The sequence below is a fragment of the Dromiciops gliroides genome, chromosome 5, assembly GCF_019393635.1.
Source record: "Dromiciops gliroides isolate mDroGli1 chromosome 5, mDroGli1.pri, whole genome shotgun sequence".
NCBI classification, from domain to species: Eukaryota; Metazoa; Chordata; class Mammalia; order Microbiotheria; family Microbiotheriidae; genus Dromiciops; species Dromiciops gliroides.
The window spans coordinates 71802467-71826561 of record NC_057865.1 but is presented as its reverse complement, the minus strand read 5'-3'; the positions used below and the strand labels follow the sequence as shown (position 1 = coordinate 71826561).

At 36.2% G+C, this 24095-nt stretch overlaps 1 protein-coding gene across 14 annotated transcripts in view; it reads left to right on the top strand.

Annotated features, from left to right (window-relative positions):
- The window catches only part of PARD3 (par-3 family cell polarity regulator), a 741470-nt gene that overhangs the window by 471484 nt on the left and 245891 nt on the right, over positions 1-24095 (top strand). For 7 of the 14 annotated variants that reach the window (XM_043965630.1, XM_043965627.1, XM_043965629.1 and 4 more), the window contains 4 exons: positions 11069-11258; positions 17263-17414; positions 18481-18525; positions 23737-23964. In XM_043965630.1, the coding sequence (XP_043821565.1) occupies positions 11069-11258; positions 17263-17414; positions 18481-18525; positions 23737-23964 (615 nt within the window). The remainder of the gene's footprint in view (positions 1-11068; positions 11259-17262; positions 17415-18480; positions 18526-23736; positions 23965-24095) is intronic. The other 7 variants (XM_043965636.1, XM_043965632.1, XM_043965628.1 and 4 more) reach the window with 2 other exon arrangements.

Genomic DNA, 24095 nt, shown 5'->3' with positions numbered 1-24095 from the left:
TTTGTTAAGTGAGTTTTAAATCCCCAACCAGGTGAGGGAAAACAATGGGATAATTTAAAAATATTTTCCAGCAACTGAAATGTTCTTAGTCTGTTTGGAATGGCTAAAGAAGCATTGTTAAAAATAAAAATTCAGCGGACAGTGCCAGGAAGGATTGACAAGTTGTGTTGGGGAATATTTAAGCTTTACCCAAAGGGGGAGGGTCGGAGAATGTAGTTTAATATTAATTGTCATCAGGTTTGTGCTTAACAGGATGTTTCTCTATTTCGGTTGTATTTGTATTTTTCTTCTTTCATGACACTAGTTTTCAAATCTTACAACTAATTTTCTGCATCCTCTTTGTTTGGATTCAGCACCATACTGTCTGTATGGCCCCCAGTGGGTGATGAGGTTATTAGCACTTGCTCGGCAGCAATTCAGTTTCTCACTAACAGATCCAGTTAATAAAGACTTGCCTTGCCATCGGAGTGGTTGGATTTACTGAGTTGCTCATCGTGGGATTAGCTTGTGAGGGTTTTCAGATTTAAAACACAAGAAGCTGTTTGATTAGAACAGTACCTGATATAAACCAATTTTATTGCTGGAATGTTTTGCGAACTCTAATCTAAAGAACAGCCTCTAAAGTCAACTGTGTTTTAGTTCATGCATATAGAATTCAAGGTTTCTTGATGGAATTTGGTGAAAACAGGAATGAATTTCATTTATTCCACAGACTTTTTATTCAGTGCCTACCAAAGGCCCTCTTGGGGAGATATGGAAACAAATACATTTTAGTCCCTGCTCTCTAGGAGCTTACATTCTAACAAGGGAGATAAGACACGGACACAAATAATTATACTACGATTTGGTATGGCTTTCCCTTAGGAATCTTTTTAGCGTCAGAAGCTCCCAAATCCCCATTTTCTTATCTTGTAGGAAATAAAATTTCTTTCTGTTTCTCTGTTGTTGCTTGATAAAACATTTTTTTTTGCCCTTTGAAATGATGCCCTGCAATGAGGTTTTAAAAATTATAATAGTTTTCTGTCCTTTCACTGTTATTGGAATTGTTATACTGGCTTGATATTGATGTGAATGAACATTATCCATGTTAAAACCATTTTCTTTTGAAGGAAGATCAGCCCCTGAAAGAAAGAGAGAGAGAGAGAGAGAGAATGTCTGTGTGTCTGTGTATACAAAGTGATATACTGTAATTTCCCCTTTATTATAGGAACATAGGATTTGCCATACTGGATCAGGCCATTGGCCCATCAGTTCCGGTAACCTGCATCCTGCTTCCAATCCCTGATGCTTCAGAGGAAGGCGAAAAATAAAACCCAATTTATTCATCTAGTGGCATTTTGCAATGCTGTATATAGGGGGTTGGGGATTCCTTCCTTTTCCTCATGGGCTGTTTGTTGCCCAGGCTTCATTAGTTGTGGCTTCATCAGTCCTTTTTAAATTTTGTTTTATGTTCCTACCCTTGAACCTTAATGTTTGTAATGAACTTCTCAAAATTCAGATATTTTCTATGGCAATAAGTCCTCCCAGCTATTGTTGTGCTGTGTGATATAATATGTTTCCTTTTATTTCTTTAAAATTTGTTGACAGTACAATGTCCCATTTTTTTCTCCTAGGTTAAAGAAATATTTATGTTTTAATGTTAAATAAAACTGGCATTTAGAGATTTTGGTTTTTCTTTTTAGGCTAGGTTTTAGAAGTGAGTTACATTCGATGTTGGAGATTCCATGTATACTTTGCTTTTACATTTTTATTTACTTATTTGTTATTACCTTTTCACTGTAAACTTGGAGTTCTTTCTGTCTCTAGTCCATATCTATCCTAGTGTCAGATGCCTTAAGATACCATTGCCATTCAAATGGGAAACATACAGTAGAGTAATACCTTAGCTATTAATATAATACTGAAACAGGCATACAAACCGTGAAAGCTGTTGAAGCTAAAAAAAAGCCAATGTCTGAATAGAAAATTAAAATATGCTGTCCCCCTAAGAACCTGTGGGGCTTTTTGCTTCCAAAAAAGAGTTGCTTCATTCATTGCATTATATCCCAAGTGCCTAGCATAGTTCCTGACCCATACCAAGCACTTAATAAATACTTGTGGATTGAATGGAACTCTTGGAAACTATTCAGCAGCTAAATCTTACTTAGATGATGTTTCTGTCCTGCTCTTTGTAGAACAGTTTCCTATAGTTGTCCAGTGGTGCTGATAATTTTATTACATTGAAAAGCCAGTTGCCTAAATTGAGAGTTTCATCAATTCAAGAAGGATTGGGAAAATTTTCTCATTGAGCACTGTTCGTGGCCTATCATTTGAAAATAATCTAGGGGCAGCTAGGTGGTGCAGTGGATAAAGCACCGGCCCTGGATTCAGGAGTACCTGCGTTCAACTCCGGCCTCAGACATTTGACACTTACTAGCTGTGTGACCCTGGGCAAGTCACTTAACCCCCATCGCCTCACCAAAAAAAAAAAAGAAAGAAAGAAAAAAAAGAAAATAATCTAAAATTTCTCAATCAAAAGAAGAATCTGTCTCCAAGAACAAATGGTTTCTCACAATGTATACGTATACAAATATGCAACTGGGGAAAGACCTGGAGAACAGAATATAGAGTTATGGAACTGGAAGTGGCCTTAGAGATCTATTAACCCTACAATTTCAATTCATAGCTAAGGAACAGAGGAGTTAATTGACTTACCCAAGGTCCCTTGTAATTTAGATTGAGAAGAAATTTGTTAATTCCCAAGGCAAATCTTATTTATTAATAATGCTTCTCAATGCCAATGCGTCCTAGGAAGACAAGGCTGCACTTGTTTAGTAAATTTCTTTTTTAAAAAATGTCCGGGGGCAGTTAGGTGGCGCAGTGGATAGAATACTGGCCCTGGATTCAGGAGGACCTGAGTTCAAATCTGTCCTCAGACACTTAACACTTACTAGCTGTGTGACCTTGGGCAAGTCACTTAACCCCAATTGCCTCACCAAAAAAATAAAATGTCTGGATGGAAAAGTAGATCTTTATGATCTTTTCCTGTTTTATGATTCCATAAGACTTGTATATATTTTTGTTTTTGTTTTTGAGGGGCAATGGGGGTTAAGTGACTGAGGCCGGATTTGAACTCAGGTACTCCTGAATCCAGGGCCGGTGCTTTATCCACTGCGCCACCTAGCCGCCCCAAGACTTGTATATATTTTTAGAGCCACTTCTGTAGCTTTGTTAATTATTGTTTAGTATCCTAACCAAAGGACTATCTAGCATTTAGAGCTAGAATGGACTTTAGAGGTCACACAATATAATCTTTTACTTTATAGATGATGATGCTCAGAGCCAGGGAGGCTCTCATTATCTCAGGTTGAGCACAGAATAAGTAGCAAAATCAGAATTCAAATACAGGACCTCAGCCTATATTTGAATTTGAATTAGGACTTATTTCCACAAGTTTTCTCAAGGGAAGTCATAATTAGAATTACAATCATATCCTAAATGTTGGAGAAATAAGTAGCTCTATTCATCCCTCTTAAGGTTAATCATAGCTGACATAGTGTTGATCTCTTCTGAAATAGATACAAATGTAAACTGAGTTGTTGGCCTGAAAAACAAGAAATGAAAAACCAGTTTGGGGTTTTTTTTATATGTACACAAGCAGTAATAAGCAAAAAATGCAATAATTGCATAAACCATAAATCAAATTTTGGATGATTAGATCAGTTTATGCAAATTAACACATTTTCCAAGGTGTTGTAAGTTATAGGACCCTAGGATTTGGGTAACTTATTTATTTCAAAAATGACTCTGTTTGACACAAAAATAATTTGTAATGTTCAATTTAGTAGCTCAATTTGTTAGTAACTGCATTTATACAATCTTGGTGAATTTGAAAAGTAATTTTCTTCAACATATTTTCATATGGTAAATAATGGAAATATAAAAGGAGATTAATGTTCTTGGTTTGCTTTTTGAGTGTGATTAAAAATCAAAGACAACTTAAAAGATACTGTTAAATTTTTAGTTCAGCTTCTTTCATTTTGTACAATATTGTTTTCTATGTAAATTATTTTCAGTGAATAAACATTTAGGAGAACATAATTTTGCAATTCTCTGTTTCACTTGTATTCCAAATGAAATTGATAAATCACAATCTTAAAATCTATGGGGTTTGTGATGATTAATGATTTTGTGAGACATTATCCATCATTTAAAAAGCTCCTAAGGCAACTGTTGGTAGATTTCATTTTGACAGCAAAATTTAGTTTTAAAAAAGTGCTCTATGAATTCATATTTTCCCATAATTTAAACTGAACTGCATTTATTTTTCATTGTATTACATGTTGTGCTAGCTCTTCCATTTGCCTAAATATGTTTTAAAGAAGTACAGAGGGAAAAAAATTCTCTTTCAACAGTAAGGTAAACCAGGACGATTAGTACACTTGAAAATATTACATTAATCAATAAACAAATATAAAGTCATTATTATGTGTAAGGCAGAAAAGACACAAATACAAAGATGCAAACAATCTCTACTCTCAACAATTATATTTGTGAAGGAGAAAAAAGTTTGCATGGACATTTGTACATTTATGTACTTTTACATATGACAGAAATATAAAGGGAATAATTATAAGTATAGACAAAGTAGTTAAGTATGACATAATTTGGAAGGATCAGGAAAGGCTACATGCAGAAGATGGTCCTTGTGTTGCATCTCAAAGGAAGAGAGGGACCCCTTGAGTCACAATTAATGAGGGAGAGTATTCCAAGGTGGGGGAGAGGGGGGGAATGGCATAGAGATGGGAGATGGACCGACCTGTGTGTGAAGAATAGAAAGAATGACATTTCGATTACATCACAAAGTGATTTTCATTGAAGCTCAAATGATAGGTTGGGTCCATATTAGATAGGGCAGAAATAAAGCAGTTTATATTTGATTCTGGAGGCAAAAGGAAGCCACTGGCTTTGTCTGAGAAAAGAAATCATATAGTTAAATGTCCCCATAGAGGAAATTAATTTGCCAGCATCCTGGAGGGTGAAGTGGAATGGAGGGAGAGAGGGAGACTGAGTGACTCGAGGCAGTGACCAAAAGTAGGAGACTGGTACAATAATATGAGTGAGAGATGATCAGAGCTTGACCTGACATGGTGATTATGTTCGGGGAAGGAAAAGGTTAGATGCAAGAGATATTGTGATGGTCAAAATGGAGAGATCTGATCAGATAGATGGAATAAATAAGGGTTAGAATCCAAGATAAGGTTGATTACAAAACTGGGAAACTGGAAAGGTGGTAGGGACTTTTACAGAAATCGGGACGTTTTGGGGCAGCTAAGTGGTGCAGGGGATAGAGCACCAGCCCTGGAGTCAGGAGGACCTGAGTTCAAATGTGGCCTCAAACACTTGACACTTACTAGCTGTAAGATAATGAGTTCTGTTTTTGATGTCTTAAAGACATTGAAGAAATGTCCGATAGGTCCTTGTTGATATGGTACCAAAATTCAAATGAACAATTATGGGATATATTGAGTCATCTGCCTGGAGATGAGAATTTAACCCATCAGATCTGATTTTAATGAGGTTTTCTAAAGAGGGCAGGAAACAAGGTCACCTAGATTCTTCAAACTTTTTAGCAAGGTAGGTAGATAGATGGGTGAATGGATGGATAAATGGATAGATAAGATAAATGGATAGATAGATAGATTAGCTAGATAGATGGGATAAACTGTTTCTTTATAATTGATTTCTCTTTAATATGATGCATTTTATTTTATGTATTTAAAAGCCATTATTTTGAGATTTCACTCAACAGGCTTACCCATATTTCCAAAAGAGGCAATCGCATAAAACAAAATGTTAAGAATCTCTGGATAGGGGGCAGCCAGGTGGCACAGTGGATAAAGCACCAGCCCCGGATTCAGGAGTTCCTGAGTTCAAATCCGGCCTCAGACACTTGACACTTACTAGCTGTGTGACCTGGGCAAGTCACTTAACCCCCATTGCCCTGCAAAAAAAAAAAAAAAAAGAATCTCTGGGTAGAACTAGAACCTTGTGGAACGCTCACAATTGTGGACCATCATGTGGATAATGAACCAGCAAAGGTAATTGAGAACTATAGTGATCAGCCAGGTCCAGAGTGAACCATTAGTATCACTAATGCTCAGAAATAAGATATTAATTGAGAGAACAGGATGTTCAGCTGTGTCAGAGGATAGTCAGTAGATAAGTTGAGAATGATTAAGACTGAGTAAAGCCCATCAGATTTGGCAATTCAAAGATCATTGGTGGTTTTGCAGAGAGTATATACTGTTGAGTTTTGAAGTAAGAATGCAGGTTGTAAAAGAGTTCAGGAGTGAGTGAGAGTAGAGGAAGCAGAGACAACAAATGTAGATGATTATTCACAGAGCTTTATTGAGAAAACAAGAAGTATAGAATAATAATTTGAGTGAAACCTTGCAGTAAAGGTTTTTGTGGTGGTGTTTGTTTGTTTTTAAGGGTAAGTGAAACTTGATCATGTTTGAAACCAGTGAACAAGGAATCTTTTTATCAGGGAGAGGTTGAAGACTTGAGAGGAAGCAGGAGGAATGTAGTATAATGGAGAAGATGGGAGGAAATGGGATCGAGTGCCCATGTAAAGGGGATGGCCTTGGTAAGAAGGGCCAGCTCTTTGTCAGAAACTAGGAGAGAAAGAAGTAAAAAGTACAAGCTGATGTCAAAGGGTTTTCAGCTAAAGAGGATAGGAAGTGCTCACATCCAATGGCCTCAGTTTTCTCAGTAAAATAAGAGGCAACTTACTTTAAAGACAAGTCAGAATCAATTAAGGAGCAATAAAATGACGGCCTTCCTGCAATGAAGGCCCAGTCGAGGTTGGATAACACGAATTTATAATATACCCACCATATATACAAATTACATGCTATGTAAGGGATTGATTGAAAAAATTGTTTTCTTTGGAGAAGTATTGGGAATATGTTTGCTTCTTCAAATATGTGAAGTGGTATCATATAAATGATGGAGCAGAACTAATGATAAGAGGATGGATGCTACTGTGAGGAAAATCTGCCTTTAGTCTATCATCGGTGTTATAGATGATCCATTTGCCTACTTATCAGCAGAGGCCCTGGCACAAAACTTTTAAGGATTCAAGTCGTTTTGTATTTCAGAGTTTGAGAGATGTTAACGTTTGTTTCTTTGTGTTACTATTCTTAATTCCACTGACCCTTGTACTTATGTTCAGAACGGAGGACCAGGGACTGTGTATCCACCCCCCATCCCCCAGTTCGAAATGTTTCTTAATTAACATTTGTTTAAATGGAGGTTGGGTCCCGATGAATAATTAGCCTGAATAAAAATATATAACACAAGCCAACATGGAACACTTTTTATTGCATGCTGACAATAGCACTTATCTTGGAGTCAGAAGAACGGAGCTCAATACCCTGGTCCTAACATTTCCTAGCTTTTTGATCACTAACAAGTAACTTAACTCTGAATCTGAGTTTCCTCACTCATAAAATATGGATAGTGATACTTAGGCTATCCATCTCATAAGTTTGCTGTGAGGAAGATTTCTATAAATCTTTCAGCATAGTGGACTAATGGATTGGTACTATATTTTTTTATTTCATTGGTACATAGAACACCAAAGTGAGAAACTCCAATGCCAATGCAGGCAGGTTAGCACCTTCTTGAAACTCAGTCTTTAAGAGTTGCTTCAAATACAGGCATCAAGTCCGTAGCCTAGTGTGGCCCAAGCCAATTTAAAGTAGGAAATGTTTTTACAAATAAATAAAAATGCAGTACAACATGGAAAATGCTGAAATTTCATTTTCTAATTCATTATGTGGCCTTCCAGGGATCAATTGAGACTCAGTGACTAGCCCAGAGTCACATTTTCTATACGTGTCAGAGTTGGAGCTGTATGAACGTGAACTTTTATTCTTCCAAAAGAAAACAAGTTAAGGGGTTAAAGGCTAATGATTTTCTGAGCTCATCTATAATTTTCCTGGAAAAATTCATTGTGAAGTGTTCTTCCCTTGTTTATCAATAAAATTTGGTACCCCTAAAAAGCCATTTATTTAATCATCCCTAGCTGCTTATGCTCATGGCTTGTTCTTCATGTTCTTTTCATTTAACACAAATGAACTCACATGCCGGCAACAGTAAACTCATCTCCCACAATGCATTGAAGACAGTTGGAGCTTAATAAATGTTTGGTGAATACATGAATATGATGTAAAAAGATATCTCGGTTTTAATTAGATCAGATCTTTGTACTTTAGGTTTTGCTTGTACTTTAAACTGCTCTAACACTCTGTGCCCAGAAAAGTAGATTTGTAATGCCACTCAGAGGTTATTGTTCAGACATGTTAGATGAAAGACAAGAGCAATCTGAATTGTTACACATCTTTTCAAGGGAAAAAAAGTTCCTTATAAAATACATAGATTATTTGGGAACTGGGACTAACTAATCTGCTCATTTCAGTCAGGGACAGAATCACCATTTAAAAAAATTCTATGCTTACCTAGTACTTTACAAAGCAAATCCTTTCAGAACTGTAAATTTATATGAATGCACATTTTTAAAATGATAGAAACTAACTTTCTAAAAAATAGTTTTTCTATACAATTAGGATTAGATTTAAAACTAGCCTAGCATTATTTTGAGACTCAAATCCCACACTTATTATTATTGTATAGGGCTAAAATTCTAGCTTCTTACATTATCAACAATGACAATATCTAGCATTTATATAATGCCTTAAGGTTTACAAAGGGTTTTATAAATGTTATCTGATTTCATTCTCTTTTGGGGGGCGGGCAGTGAGGCAATTGGGATAAAGTGACTTGCCCAGGGTCACACAGCTAGTAAATGTTAAGTGTCTGAGGCTGGATTTGAACTCAGGTCCTCCTGACTCCAGGGCCAGTGCTCTATCCACTGTGCCACCCAGCTGCCCCTAATTTCATTCTCACAACCACTCTGTTGTATAATACTAGTACCCATTATAATATTATTATTATTCCCAATTTACAGATGGGGGGGCGGTACTAAAGCATACAGAAGTTGTGACTTGCTTGGTGTCACACAGCTAGTAAGTGAGCCAGTAAGTATAAGGCTGGATTTGAACTCAGGTCCTCCTGACTCCAGATTCAGTGCTGCCTGTGTCAACTGTTTTGTACAAATCAAAATGCTGTATAAATGTCAGATATCAGTATCACAAATCCCCATTTCTAGTTCTTGTGTTTCAATCAACTAGTCTTTCTTTTTCTTATCTTGCCCTTGTACTGTGAGCCCAAATGCCAATTAGTTAAAAATAATTTGAGTAAATTTAAGGACAATATTCTAGTTCTCCTTCTCAAGGCATAACTTTTTGTTTAAAAAGTGAAAATTATTCCAAGAATAGGGTGCTTCTTGGCAAACAACTCATCACTGTCAGAATGCCTGTCATTTGTGTTAACAGGCCATTCTTTACTCAGCTATAATTTCTTTGATGGAAAGGTTAATGTTTAGACTATTAATGTACTCATTTCCAAACATAAAACCTACTAGACTGTTAACTCTTAGGTTCACATGGAATGTTCTACGAAAAGATCCATGAAGCCATATGTAATCTTAAATGTTTCTTCTTATAATGAATCTCTAACATCATATAATTATTCTTTGTAGATGCCTACTGCTGTAAGGAATCCAATTTTTCCAATGAATCACTAGGAGAATATATTTCTAACAGTGAACATAGTCACTTTACCAGGTTTTTTCTTATTATTCTGCAAATTGAAGATGCCCCATAGTTTACATTTTCTACTTAACTTTTCTTTTCCTTCTCCTACATACTTGATTTCAAAATATACGTGGAGTCTGTTGCCTAAAGTGATTCCTGTAGTCTTGGAACTGAACATTTAAATTGTTTAGCCTCTAAAGGTGGGATCTTCACCTTAAACTTTGACCTTATATTGCTTTTAGCCTAACACTTCCTTAATACTGCCTCTCCCTTTTCTCCAAGGTGGGAGGGACCATTTTGATATGGGTAGTTTAGGAAACTGAGGTGTTTCAGTTGCGTGAAGTTGTAAAATGATGTAAGGAGTCCAAGTGTTAGTGATTGGGGGTGGAGGTGGGGGAAGAAAACTCAGCTCCCTATTCCCTGCTTTAAGTTTAAATAACACATAAATAATTTCTAATAAACAAGTTTCTGCAAGGGATTCTTCATGATATTGAATTTGTTGTTGCCACATTAGTAAAGCAATGTTATTTTAAGCTGGAAGAGGCACAAAGTAAAGCTAATGATGCGCCCATCTCATATGACTCCCACTCAGACTTCCCCAAGTTCCAGGCAAAATTCACAACCTAATATGTATGAGTACAGATGGGAGAACATGAGACTATACAAGGAAGTGACCTTACTGAACAGTCCCATTTTTCAGAGGAAGAAACTGAAGATTGAGGTTATATGACTATTGACTATAGAGGCAGAGCCAAAGGTCACATGGCAATTTTGGGGGAGGGGTCAACCAAACCTTCATCTATTATTAGCTTTTCTCATTCTGCATTTTAAAAAGAGAAATATGTAAAATGAGTCGACAGATTAATGGTTTTAAAACTGTAATTTAGTGATGTCCCTTGTAGCTAAATTCCTTTTTTCTTTCATTTAAATTCCTATTAAAGAAAAGATTCCTAATATATGTGTGGATTTTCAAGAATTTATGTATCCCACAACTACCATTTAATGATTACTTCCCCATCTCCTAAATTTTAGGACCTGAAGCGGTATTTGCAAAATATTTTTGGTGCATTCTTTAGCTACAAATCATTAGACTTGATGAATAAAATCATTCTTTTACTCTATGATGAGAAGAATGTGTTTTCTTGTGTATCCAATGGTGGCTGCTTTTTTTTTTTCATCTACAAAATGTATATGAAGATTTAACCATATTTAAAATTTTGTGTTCTATCAGGCTGATTAGATCCATGGCAATTTTGACACTTAAAACTTTTTTTTTTTAAAGAAAACCACCTTATGATATCTATATAGTATGATATTATGGCCTCTATACTTTATACTTTATCACCCCTTCTTTTTTCATTGTTCAGGTAAATACCAGCTGTCTCCAACAGTGAACATGCCCCAAGATGACACTGTTATCATAGAAGATGACAGACTGCCAGTACTCCCTCCTCATCTTTCGGACCAATCATCCTCTAGCTCCCATGATGATGTGGGATTTGCAATAACAGATGCCGGAGCATGGGCTAAAGCCACAATTAGTGATTCAGCAGACTGGTAAGATCACAGTTCCAGGCTTGAAAACAATGGCTAATTGCAATTACATTTTCTTGTACTTTTTAAATGGTTGATCACAGTGCATATTTTAATCACAGAATTTTTTTTAAAAGCAGTATTCAGCCTTCACTATTTTCACACCCTTAATTATCACCCTTTTAATAAAAGAAACTTTTTATGTAAACTTATTGATTTTTATTAGCCTTTCAGTGGGTATTCTTAACAATTTAAGGGGAAAATTCGTTTGTTTTCATGGTTTGCCAATGGCTGGTAAGTACTGTCATACACAGCTTTGCTAATTTCATTAAGCATTTTGAAATGTAATTTAGCCACATAAGCTTCCCCCCACGCCTGAATCTCAAGATCTTTTGAATAAAGGTATGAAGACATTATGGATAAATTAATATTCCTGATTCTTAAGCTATGGAAAACAGGTTTTCTTGCTAGGATTTCCTTTGTAGGTTGACTTGGTTCTACTATTCATGTTTATTATTTATGCCAAATCCATTGATTCTTTGGGCAGTGTTTTATTAACATGTTTTCTTTTGTCTGTGAAAAGAAAAAAGTATTTGATGTTATTGAGCAGATAGGTAGTGTTTGAATGTGGAATTGTACACTAATTTGCAAGTTTAGTAATTATATACATCAATAAGCAAAATAAAAGGTCCCTTCGAGGGACCTCCCTCCTTAGGTTGTAGTGATAATTAACACCAACAGTATGAAGTATTATAGTAGAATTTTCTCATTGCCCTGTCTCTAGGGTCTTTTAGGAGTGCATCAGCAAAATCCCGTTTAAATGGTGGTAGTTATTTGTCCCAATCTGTCATTTTCTATTATAAAAGAGCCTTCTCTCTCTAACTCTCCCTTTCTTTCCCTTTCCTCTGCCTCTCCTACTTCCTTTCTCCTTCATCTCTCACCCCCTCTTCTTTGTATTTGTTAATAATCCAAACTTGATGTCTAAGGAATTGATGTTACTGGTCCTGAACATTATTTTCATGAGCTTTAAAAGTGCATTTGTCTCCTAATACTTGTTCTCTGTTAATGCTGCAGCTGTTCTTGGACTGGTTTTTCCTGTTATTTGGGTCTTTAAGAACTCCATCTGTAGCTTTAAGAAATGGGGGGGAAAACACAAGTGAAGTTCTACAGGAGAAAATATGAGAATTTTCAAATCAAACCACACTCAAGACTGGATGATAATAGCTTATCTCTGAATGAATTTTTCAGTTGCCCATAGTGGGAAAAGCCACTGTACAAAATAAAATGCATTTGAAATCTGCAAATGCTGTTACATTTGCTGGTGCAGTTTATGTGTCTTTCAGAAAACAAAAGCAACAGCAATAATTACAGGGCTTAAGCATTCCCAGTATTCATCTTGGGGGGCAGAATATTGCAATCTCCACCTTTACATGGAATTATTGAGATCTTTCCGTAGAGTGTTAGCCATAGGAACAGCTTACTGTAGTGCCTCTGATGTAGTGTCTGGAAAAAATAAATAAATAATTCTCAGGAATAGATTGTTGCATTCATTTCCTGCTGCTAATGGAGGGAGAGTGTCTTGGAAAATGGAGGCGCCTTGTGTGATTTTTGCTAGAAGGAGCATAGGGTAACGTTAAGAATATGGACGAAGGGTTATCCAAACAATAATGGCAGCTGTTCTGAATCACAGCAAAAAATGTAAGCTTTTCCAGCCTGACAATATCTCTCTAATCCTTGATGAAAATGTTATGAAAACAAAAGGGCAATAAGACAGGATTAATAACTGGAATTTTAATAACATCGAGGGTCAAAATACGGTTACATTCTTTAAAGAGTCCATTGTTGTTTTAGCAGTCTTACTTGTTAAGCATGTTGATATATTGCCCACTGCATACATTAATTTAATGGGTTATATTGATAGGAGCCCAGTAATGATGATGCAGTTTAAAGGCCTTCACTTTTTAGTTATTTTTAGTAACACATCTAAGCCGATTTGATTTTTTTAAACTGAGTATTTCTGCAATTCATTTGCAAATTATAGATGGCTGGCTATGTCAAATGGATATGTCCAATTAAAAGTTTTAGCTTACTGATGAGCAAAGTATGCTTTTCTCAATCCATTAATTAATTTATAGCACATTAACAATAATGTTGCTGATAAAAATGATAGCATAACAGGTGTCTCTTATCTTAGTGACAACATAATTTCCAAGGAAATAAAAATAATTTAAATTTACACAAACAAGTCACTAATTTTTCGAGCTTGACTCTTACATCAACAGTTATCTTTTACTCCCTTTTAGGTATTTTCAAGTTTTACACAGTTCAGAGAAAAAAGGCTGAGGTGGACAAACTCAGCAAAATGAACAAAGATGTTCTATATTTGTACTAGTTACCGTCATCAGCAACATCCTACTCAGAGTTTGCTTTTGAAAATAGTTGGTTTATGGGTTGTCTATCATTCCTGGGTGACAACCTTGTTCAACCCAAGACTTATTCTGTAACCTTGGAACATCTGGCACCAAAGGGAACTCTAGTGTCCTAAGCACATTTTGAGACTTGATGCTTGTATATGTATTGTTTTTAGGAATTTAAGATATCTAGTAATTCCACCCCCCCTGATGCTCAGATGCCCTGAAGGCAGTCATTTATTTATGTCTTTTCAGTCAAATGTCTGATTTACTTTTTTTTTTTTTTGGCGGGCAATGGGAGTTAAGTGACTTGCCCAGGGTCACACAGCTAGTAAGTGTCAAGTGTCTGAGGCCAGATTTGAACTCAGGGACTCCTGAATCCAGGACTTTATCCACTGCACCACCTAGCTGCCCCCTGATTTACTTTTTTTTTTTTTTTGCGGGGCAATGGGGGTTAAGTGACTTGCCCAGGGTCACACAGCTAGTAAGTGTCAAGTGTCTGAGGCCGGATTTGAACTCAGGTACTCCTGAATCCAGGGCCGGTGCTTTATCCACTGCGCCACCTAGCCACCCCCTAAATTTAATTTTAATTTTAATTTTAATTTTCTTTTGTTTTGAGGCAATTGGGGTTAAATGACTTGCCCGGGGTCACACAGCTAGTAAGTGTCTTAGGCCTGATTTGTACTCAAGTCCTCCTGAATCCAGGGCCAGTGCTCTATCCACTGCACTACCTAGCTGCCCTGAAATTTAAGTTTTAAAAAAGGAATAAAGTAGTGTTCTATAAAATGGAATTTCTAAGAAAGGCCAATGAATCTGATCATGTCACTCTGTTTAAAAATCTTCAGAGGAAGGGCAGCTACGTGGCGCAGTGGATAGAGCACCGGCCCTGGATTCAGGAGGACCCGAGTTCAAATCCGGCCTCAGATACTTAACATTTACTAGCTGTGTGACCCTGGGCAAGTCACTTAATTCTAATTGCTTAAAAAAAAATCTTCAGAGGCTACTCATTCCCTATAGGATCTGGTTCAAGTGGTATCATGTGGCATTTATTTGCACACCATTCTCACTCTTCAGTCTTATCTTGCATTACCCCTCTACTGTGCTCTGGCCCAACTGGACTAGTGTCAGTCCCCTAAAGGAGAATGCAATATGCTTTCCTCCCTACTGGCCTTTCTTCACATTTTTTCATTATTCCTAGAATCTCTTCTCTCCCCCTTCCTCTGTTGCATCTCTCTCTATCTTCTGTCTTCCTCTTACTACTCTCCTGTCTTCCTCTTAATTAAGAACTGTCTTCCTCTGGGTCCTCACATGGCACCTATCATATTATGGTGTGTTTGTGGCTTAAATTCCATGAAGGATCACGTTTTCTTTAGGCTTTGTCGCATCCTTAGTGCACACAGTAGGCTTTTAATAGATATTTCTGAATTTGACATGGAATTTCAATTGTTCAATAAAGGTCAAGGGGCCATTTGTGGGCATGAGATAAAATAGTCAGAGGCTGAAAAATGATGAAGCTCTGCTGGCAAATTAAATTCCTTACCATGGTACAGGGGAGAAAGCTCTGGTTCTGGAGTCAGCGAACCCGGGTTCAAATTCCATGCCTGGCACTACCTAGTTTGACTGTGAGCAGGTCCCTTAACTTCCTTGGTCCTCAGTTTCCTCTTCTGTACAATCAGAAGTTTGGAGTAGATGACCCCTGAGATACTTTCCAGTTCTAGATCTAGGAGGATCTGATTGATTGCCTACTTACATGTTCACACATGAGTAAATATAGACTATACGTGCACACATACCATTTACCGTGTTTTCGATTGGAGGGGTGTACTATAAAACAGGCAAGTCAGGAAAGATTTGAAGGAAGCAATCAAATTGAGAGCCTCAAATAAAGCTGGGGGGGTGGTAGTGGACAGGGTTCAGGAAAAGCTGGTGAGAAGAGAAACTGCTCCAGACATGGGAAAGCAATCATTATAAAAGCCAGATACAGAGCCTCATATTGTTTCATAGCCATAAATTGTATTTCAGGGATAGCTAGGTGGCACAGTAGATAAAGCACTGGCCCTGGATTAAGGAGGACTCATCTGGCCTCAGACACTTGACACTTACTAGTTGTGTGACCCTGGGCAAGTCACTTAACACTCATTGCCCCTCCCCCCCAATAATTTTTTAAAAATTATATTTGAATTTTATTTTGTCTTACAAATATGCCTCAGTTGCTAGAATTGAGAAGAGGAGGAAAAAGTGGCCAGCCCAGGGACAGGCCTTTCTATTCCTGGAAACATATTTAGAATGAATGTCCTATAGAGAGTACTGGATCTAGAATGTTATTTGTTTATTTTTTTTTTTTGAAGAGGAATAGTATACCCTCATTAAGAAATTTTCACTGATCAATATAAACTACCCCTTTAAGGGAAAAAACAAACAAACCACCCAATATAAGATAAGAGGCTCAGTAGAAGCTTCTCTAGTTTTAGTTTTGTAGGGATAATTATTTGGTAATTGTTCTTGGTTCCACATTTTGGTAATTTGGGGAGGTTTCCCCCCTCCATCTTTGTGTATTAGATAATAGAGCTTGGCTTGTATTTTATTTGTTTGTTTGTTTGGGTTTTTTTGTGGGGCAATGGGGGTTAAGTGACTTGCCCAGGGTCACACAGCTATTAAGTGTCAAGTGTCTGAGGCCAGATTTGAACTCAGGTACTCCTGAATCCAGGGCCGGTGCTTTATCCACTGTGCTATCTAGCTGCCCCCTTAGCTTGTATTTTAAATCCTGTTAGGATAGGTCAGAGATGAGTTTCAATCAGTCAATAAGCATTGACCCATCGATCTTAAGTCATAGTAAGTGATTACTAGGTATCAGCCACATAGAATGTGACAGCCATTTTGTCCACCTCAAAGATTTCATTTTATAATGGGGGAGGCAAAATATAAATAACTAGGTCTGTATAAGAAACATACAGCATAGGTGGAAGGCACTAGCTGCGTGGGTTACCAAGAAGTAGGACCTAATCATAGTGAGAGGGAAATGAAAAGGGACAGCAGGAAGAGAGCTGCTCTGAGTGCCTACACTTTAGTGTAGTAGATGGAGAGCCACCATTGGAGCCAAGAAAACTTGGTGTGGGTGTGTGTGTGTGTAAGAGAGAGAGAGAGAGAGAGAGAGAGACAGACAGACACACACACAGACACACACACTCTGGGCAAGTACCCTAGTCAAGTTTCTAGAATCCAAAAAACAAAAAGTCAGGGGCAGCTAGGTGGCACAGAGGAGAAAGCACCAGCCAAGGATTCAGGAGGACCTGAGTTCAAATCCAGCCGAAGACACTTGACACTTACTAGCTGTGTGACCCTGGGCAAGTCACTTAACCCTCATTGTCTCATCAAAAAAAAAAAAAAGGCAGGGCATGCATTTACATTTTTTGGGAACTTGAATTTCCTTTGGTCAATGAAACCACATATCATTCCCCCAATTTTTCTCTCTGCCTCCAGCATGATGCCAAACATTATTAAAAACTTAAGTGTTTAATTTGAAGTAAGCTTGTTTCAACTAATAGACATGGATTTAATTTATATGGGACATATTCTTAAGAACCATTTTTTTTTTTTATATTTGTTTGCTCCTCCAGTTCTTTGAGTCCAGATGTTGATCCAGTTCTTGCTTTTCAACGAGAAGGATTTGGACGCCAGAGTATGTCAGAAAAACGCACAAAACAATTTTCAGATGCCAGTCAATTGGATTTCGTTAAAACACGAAAATCAAAAAGCATGGATTTAGGTAGTGAGTACAATCTCCATGAATCTCTATCTGAATGTGGTTTAGATGCTATCAAGATAAAAAGTCTTGTGCCAAGCACATGTATGTGTCTATTTACTTTGGGAGAGGGAAGGCATACGAGATGTGATGATTTGGCACAAATTTGTATTTCTGTGAGTTTATGATAACCATATTACTCACAAGTGGCATATTTACATAACAGGCAATATGCTAATGTATATATGTTTGCTTATGGAAAAGAAACAAACACATGTGCATTCATGCTACATTCATGTATTTCTGTGGGGAAATGAATTTCGAATTAACTCAACGGCGATTCAACTGTTTAAAAAAAACAGTTTGTTGTTGGATGATATAGTTGGAGGCAGGGGAAGTGAGGCTTAAAAGTTAAGAGAAAAAAGGGTTTGGAGAGAAATCATTATCTCAATCCATGTCTAGAAATTGGTTACTTTATTATATCTTCTTCTCATTGCTACTCTTTAAGTTTACTTTTATAGAAATTCTTGTACTGATTATCAGTAATCAAGGGATGTAACTACAGATAAAGTGATGGCTTGAGAGAGTAGAACTGGGAGAATTCTTTTCAAGCAACTGAGAAGAGGAAAAAATTCCATAATTGTTCAATCACTTATCAATCAGATAGCATCTCTTCAAAATCGAAACCCTCAAAAAAAGAGTGGAATAATCTATCTTTATATACTCATTGGGTGATTGAAAAAGCCTTTGTTAATCAGCTGTATCTTGTGGATGCTGTTCTTCGGTGGCTGTATACACTTCAAAACTAAAAGCATTAATTCATCACATGCATACCAAAAGTAAAATCTGGCGATGACTTGCCTTGGCTAATTATGATATGCTAACATGTAAATAACACATGTGCCTGTGATGTGAAATGACTAACAAGTTGTTTGGTGAGCTGCTTTTTGGATTTAAGGTTATTTGCTTGATGTTATATAATTGCATGAAATGTGACCTAAGACATGCCACCTAACTGAGACCGTTGGAATGGTTGAAGCATGTGGATGTGGGTGCTAACCGGGCTAACCATTATACATTTACCTTTTAACAGTAGCTGACGAGACTAAACTCAATACTGTGGATGACCAGAAAACAGGTAAGAATGGACAGTAAGACTGTTGCCATAGAAACCTTGGTCCAAGATACTTACCACAATTATAAAACTGCCAATCAAACTGCACGAAAACATGCCTATTCCAATGCTTGCATGGCTGTTTTTACATTGAGTGATGAAATTATATAGAAAAAAGAGACATCACTGTTAGGAAAGATGATGCAAGATAGCATGCTTAAAATGATTATCTAATAATATGTCTAAAACCTAATATACACACACATAGGATCACTACTTAGCAGTACGTTCTAAATATTGGGATCCTGAATACTTCAGCTAGTTCTTGATAAAGCTACATTTTTTTTGAATGATTACTATTTCATTGAACATTATCTAAGTGAAGTTCGACATAAATGGTTTTTTAAGTGATCTTTCCTTGTTAGAAAATCCACAATGAATAGATTGTCAAGTGTTCTTTTCATTACTGACACAAAAAATGAAATAACTCAGTCCAAAGAAGTATTAACTCAAGGTCGACCTAAAAGGGGTTAGGGCATATCAAACATACATGTGTAACTTTTTGTAATTGTATTAAAAACATTACTATACTGGATTTTTCTTTCATGTACTACATAAATCATTTCACTGAAACAATAGGACTTATTGAAATGGATTATTTGGTACAGTATGCAAGATGGCTGATTCAACTTATAGTCTTACAGAAATGAATATCCAGAGGATTTTTTTTTCATAAGTAATTATTGTAATGTGTTTCACACAATTGAACCTTTAAGATGTATTCATGTAAGTTTGCTTTGGTGCTCTGGACTGCCATTTTAATTCTTCTAGATCCGATACATACAATGAGGTTATATTACTTAGCACTAATTAAGTGTGATTCACCCCTTCAACCTGCAGTAACTAGTTTTTCGCATGCTCCCAAATTTGCTATCTCATATACACATTTAAAATTTATTACAGAAATGCTTCTGGGTTATAATCTTTTATAGAGTGAGTGATAGATTACATAAAAATTATTTCCAGTGAATTATAAGATTAATGTTTATGTAAGTCAATTCCCTCTTGCTCTCAGTCTTGGCTAATGAGTTACCAACTTATTAGACATGAATTTCAAATGACCTATTGGCTTATTTCTGAAGCAGCACTATGGACAAACATAATTTGATAATTCAGATCTGTGTAGTAGACATCCATATTTGCAATAAATGATGTATAGCAGTCTGAGTTTTTATTTTCAAGATGTATTTTCTGCCTATCCTAATGTTCATGACAACCACATTGAGTCATCCAGGGCATGACCTTGAGAACCATACTACCTGGGTGAAATAAAGTGAATAACTACACTGCAACTGAGAAAAAGGAAGGGACAATTTATCATAATAATTTTTGCATAATGATTGCCAGGTTTCAATATGTAAGCAATTGGTTGCTTTCCTGGTGAGGCCAGATTTATAATTTAATTGAAACACTTGTTTTTGGTAATGTTCTTAATTCTAGATTTAAAAAAAGACAGTTCTTATATGTTGTACATGATGACCTACTGAATTCAGTTATGAAATATACTATAAGAAATTTTATATGATTCAAACAAATTAATCTGGGCAATCTTTGGGTGCCTTTGAGTCTGTGTGCATAAGCAACTATTTAAAATAGGCCTTTTCCTATTAGTAGACCATGAACAGATATTCAATTATTTTTCTCTTTTACTTCACTTGAGCTGTCAGATTGTCACGATTTTACAGTTCAGTTCAAAGGTCAGTGGTATATTCTGTGGCAATTTAGTGTGGTTCATTTGTCTTAGTGACAATTGGTAATCATAGTTGGATGCCATGTTTTTCTGTGCCCCTCATTAAGGCTTAGACACATGCAAGACTTCTTCCATAAGGGTTTTTTGTTTGTTTGTTTGTTTGTTTGCAGAAAAATAGCATCAGAATTAAGGAAAAGCCCTATGTGTAATTTTTCTGCATCTATATTGGGTTTTGGTGTCGTATGCCTTCTTTTTTTGTGGGAAATTTTATTTAGTTCTTGAAAGGGAAGTCATATGGGGGATATATTTGGGATCTTGACAATTTCATTCTTAAAAATAAATTATATAATATTCTTAAAGAACTAAAGTATCTTGTAAGAATGAATCAATGGGATGCTTTAGAACTAATTGGTTTTAATTATACATTTATGAAGTTAAATCAATTTAGCCAGAATTTTATATTATAAAAAACATTTTCAGTTGAATTTAGGATGTAGTGTGCTTCTAAGTTGTGGATATACATTGCTTAATATAGCTAGTGATTAAATTTTTTTTTCTAGTAACAAATGGAGCTTTGGTATTCATATTCTTATTTTACAAGACATTTGCATTCTGTTTCAAATGAGGAATAACCTTAAAACAACCATACATACCATTATGACGTGGTCACTGAAAACAACAACAACAAAGATCCCATCAGAATAGAAATCATATAGTCCCAAAGAAGGAATTTCAGAAGTCGTCTAAGCAATCTCTTCTTCAGTGCCCAGGATGTGTTTGTCTTGTTTTAGTTCCCATACGTCTAGGGAGGGAGATCCTTTACCACCTGCGAGAGCAGCCAGTGCTTCTAGGTAGCTGTAATCCTTACACCTGTTTTTTCCATATTCCAGTTAAGATGGGAAGCAGTTGTTCCTATGTCTGCCCTGAAGGGCCAGGTATTAATGAAGGGTGTACTGCTTACATAATGATACTTTCTCACATACAACCTCTCCCACATTCGTGTTTATGGCCACCCAGATTTCAATAACAAACTGTTTGTTTTATACATCTCGGGGAATATTGTCACTTCCAAGCCAGGTTTTCCTTAGGGAAGTAGACAGATATGAATAATTTTCCCAGAGTGATTCTTATTGGCATTTTCAAGACTTCTTTTTTATCTTAAATAGGCATAATATTCCTCCTTGATCATTATTCTTTGCAAACTGTCAATTGCCTTACAGCAATGAAAAAATAGAAAGGCACATTTTATTTAGAGATTTAGAAGTTAAATATCCATGCCCAGCAACGATAAACCACTTCCTTTCATTGATTCTTGACTTTTGCTCCCTTTTGGTAATGTTTTGGCGCAAAACTAAACTTTCCTTCCTTTCTTATGGTTTGTGAATATTCATTAAATTCTCTCTTATTAGCAGTTGTGGGGGGAAATTGTAAGATTGAACATTCAGTGAAAAATAATTTATAGGGTGTATCAAAAATTCTTAGGGCAGTTATTAAATTATTAAAGGTATCAAACTCTTAAGTTATTCAAGATAAAAATTGCACTGACTTTTGGGATATCATGTATATGAAATCTGGCCTTAAAATGAATACATGTTTATGTAATACATATCTATACATGTATATGCATATGCACATACTAATAATCCCATAAAGTGAGATTGGTAAATCAGCTTTTTCCCCCACACCAGAATTCAGAGGATATTACTTTTTCATTAGATTCACTTTTTTGATTGATATGATCAGTATCTTTGCTATATATTCTAACTTGAACTACACTCCCCTCTTGTAAATTAGGGAAAGCAAGTAAAATAAGTGATTTGACATTTTGTAAAGCCAAGTGTCAGAGTGAGAATTTAACTTTCACTGTCCAATGTGATTTCCCTGGCCTTTTACTCTCATACCTTGAAGCCCCATGTCATAGTTATCTATCTTCTTGATAACGACATGACAAAGTTACTCCTTAATTATTGATCAACATATGGTCTGCTGAACCCATGCAGGGTTAGAACATTTCATTTCTCCTACATGTACTGAGCTTATAACATTTGAAGTAAGAGATTGATTATTTAAACTGGCTCATCCAGGGGACAGTACAGAGTGTGTATCACTGTGATTTGCAGTGCAAATTGGCCCAAGATTCAAATACTGGCTCAAATGAGGATGAATGAACTTCTGTCATCTAGTTCTGATCAGTTTTAATATCCTTCCAAAGACTTAAACTGGTGTTATGTTTGACCTTTCCCGACCCCTGAAGAGAACTAGAATTTTAATTTCTAAATATTTCGACTTCCATTCCATTGAGTCTTTCCTTGTAATTACTGTTACTCATCTCTACTGTCTCTTTTGTCTTCTTTCAAAGAGCTGTTATTCTGGGCCTGGTAGCTTCAAATATGCATATAGTTTTAAGTCTCTGTCCTTGACACTTCTGAAATAGTGATTTCTTTTAAGAGTTTCCTCTCTATAACCCATACCAATTGTTATAAGAGATTCTACTCTCCACTGTAATCCTTTGTATAATATGGATTCCCTGGTCAACCCCGCTCTACTTTTAAAAGGGAGATGGAATCCCTTGAGTATTGTTTGCTTCTCTTGGGTTGTATATCTTTTCTATAATGAGAAGACTACTTGGTGAATCATATTAATATGAATATTTAACTTTTTCTGCAAATCCTTTTTATCTGCCCCGAAGGTTGAAGTAAAGTGTAAAAGTTAACGGATTAATCTAGCTCTTTTGCTTTCCTGCTATCTCTAATTAGGATCTGCCTTTTAACTGCACTTCTTGGTTATTATGGTCCATTGAGATTACTTAGATGCTCCCTGGACCAGATATCTAAAATATTTAGAAGATGTGACTTTTCACCTATCTTCTGTAATGAAATTTGGGTGATGTTAAAATAAAAACTGTCAATAAAAATATACATTGGGGCAGGTAGGTGGCACAGTGGATAGAGCACCGGCCCTGGAGTCAGGAGGACCTGAGTTCAAATCCGGCCTCAGACACTTAACACTTACTAGCTGTGTGACCCTAGGCAAGTCACTTAATCCCAATTGCCTCACCAAAAAAAAAAAAAAGAAAGATATACATTTCTCTTTTCTAAAAAGTTGACATTACTTTATGAATGTGGCAAATAATTTGTTTTAAAAGTTAGTCAAGGTTGTCTTGTTTTCATTTCCATCTTTCTCCATGTCATTGTCAACCATAACAGAAATTTAACATATAACAATGAAATTTGTTTTTTAATATTTGAAAAGGAGACCTTTTTATAAATGGAAAAATGCAAATAACAAAATTTCTGGCAGCAAAACTAGTTAGGTAAGCAAACTGTAGTAAAACTTTTCATAAATGGAAAAGCTCTTTCATTATCCTAGCCAACAAAGAACAAAGAAATGCTGTTAAGTGTATCCCTGTAGAATCCAGAGGAATAATCAAGCATGCAATTCTTGGCACTAATTCTAATTAACTTTTTTTTTTTTAAACCACTAAGGTTCTCCCAGCAGAGATGTAGGACCTTCGTTAGGCTTGAAAAAATCCAGCTCATTAGAGAGTCTTCAGACAGCAGTCGCTGAGGTGACTTTGAATGGTGACATTCCTTTCCATCGTCCTCGCCCACGGATAATCCGAGGACGAGGCTGCAATGAGAGCTTCAGAGCAGCAATTGACAAATCCTATGATAAACCTGCTGCTGAAGAAGATGATGAAGGCATGGAGACTTGTAAGTTGATAACAGGATAAAAAGAATACATATGATTCTTTAGCACCCCTTTTGTGACAAATTTTACCTCTATTCTGGGCCTTGGGTTTTTTTGGTTCGTTTGTTTTGCTTTTTTAAGATTGACTCCTATT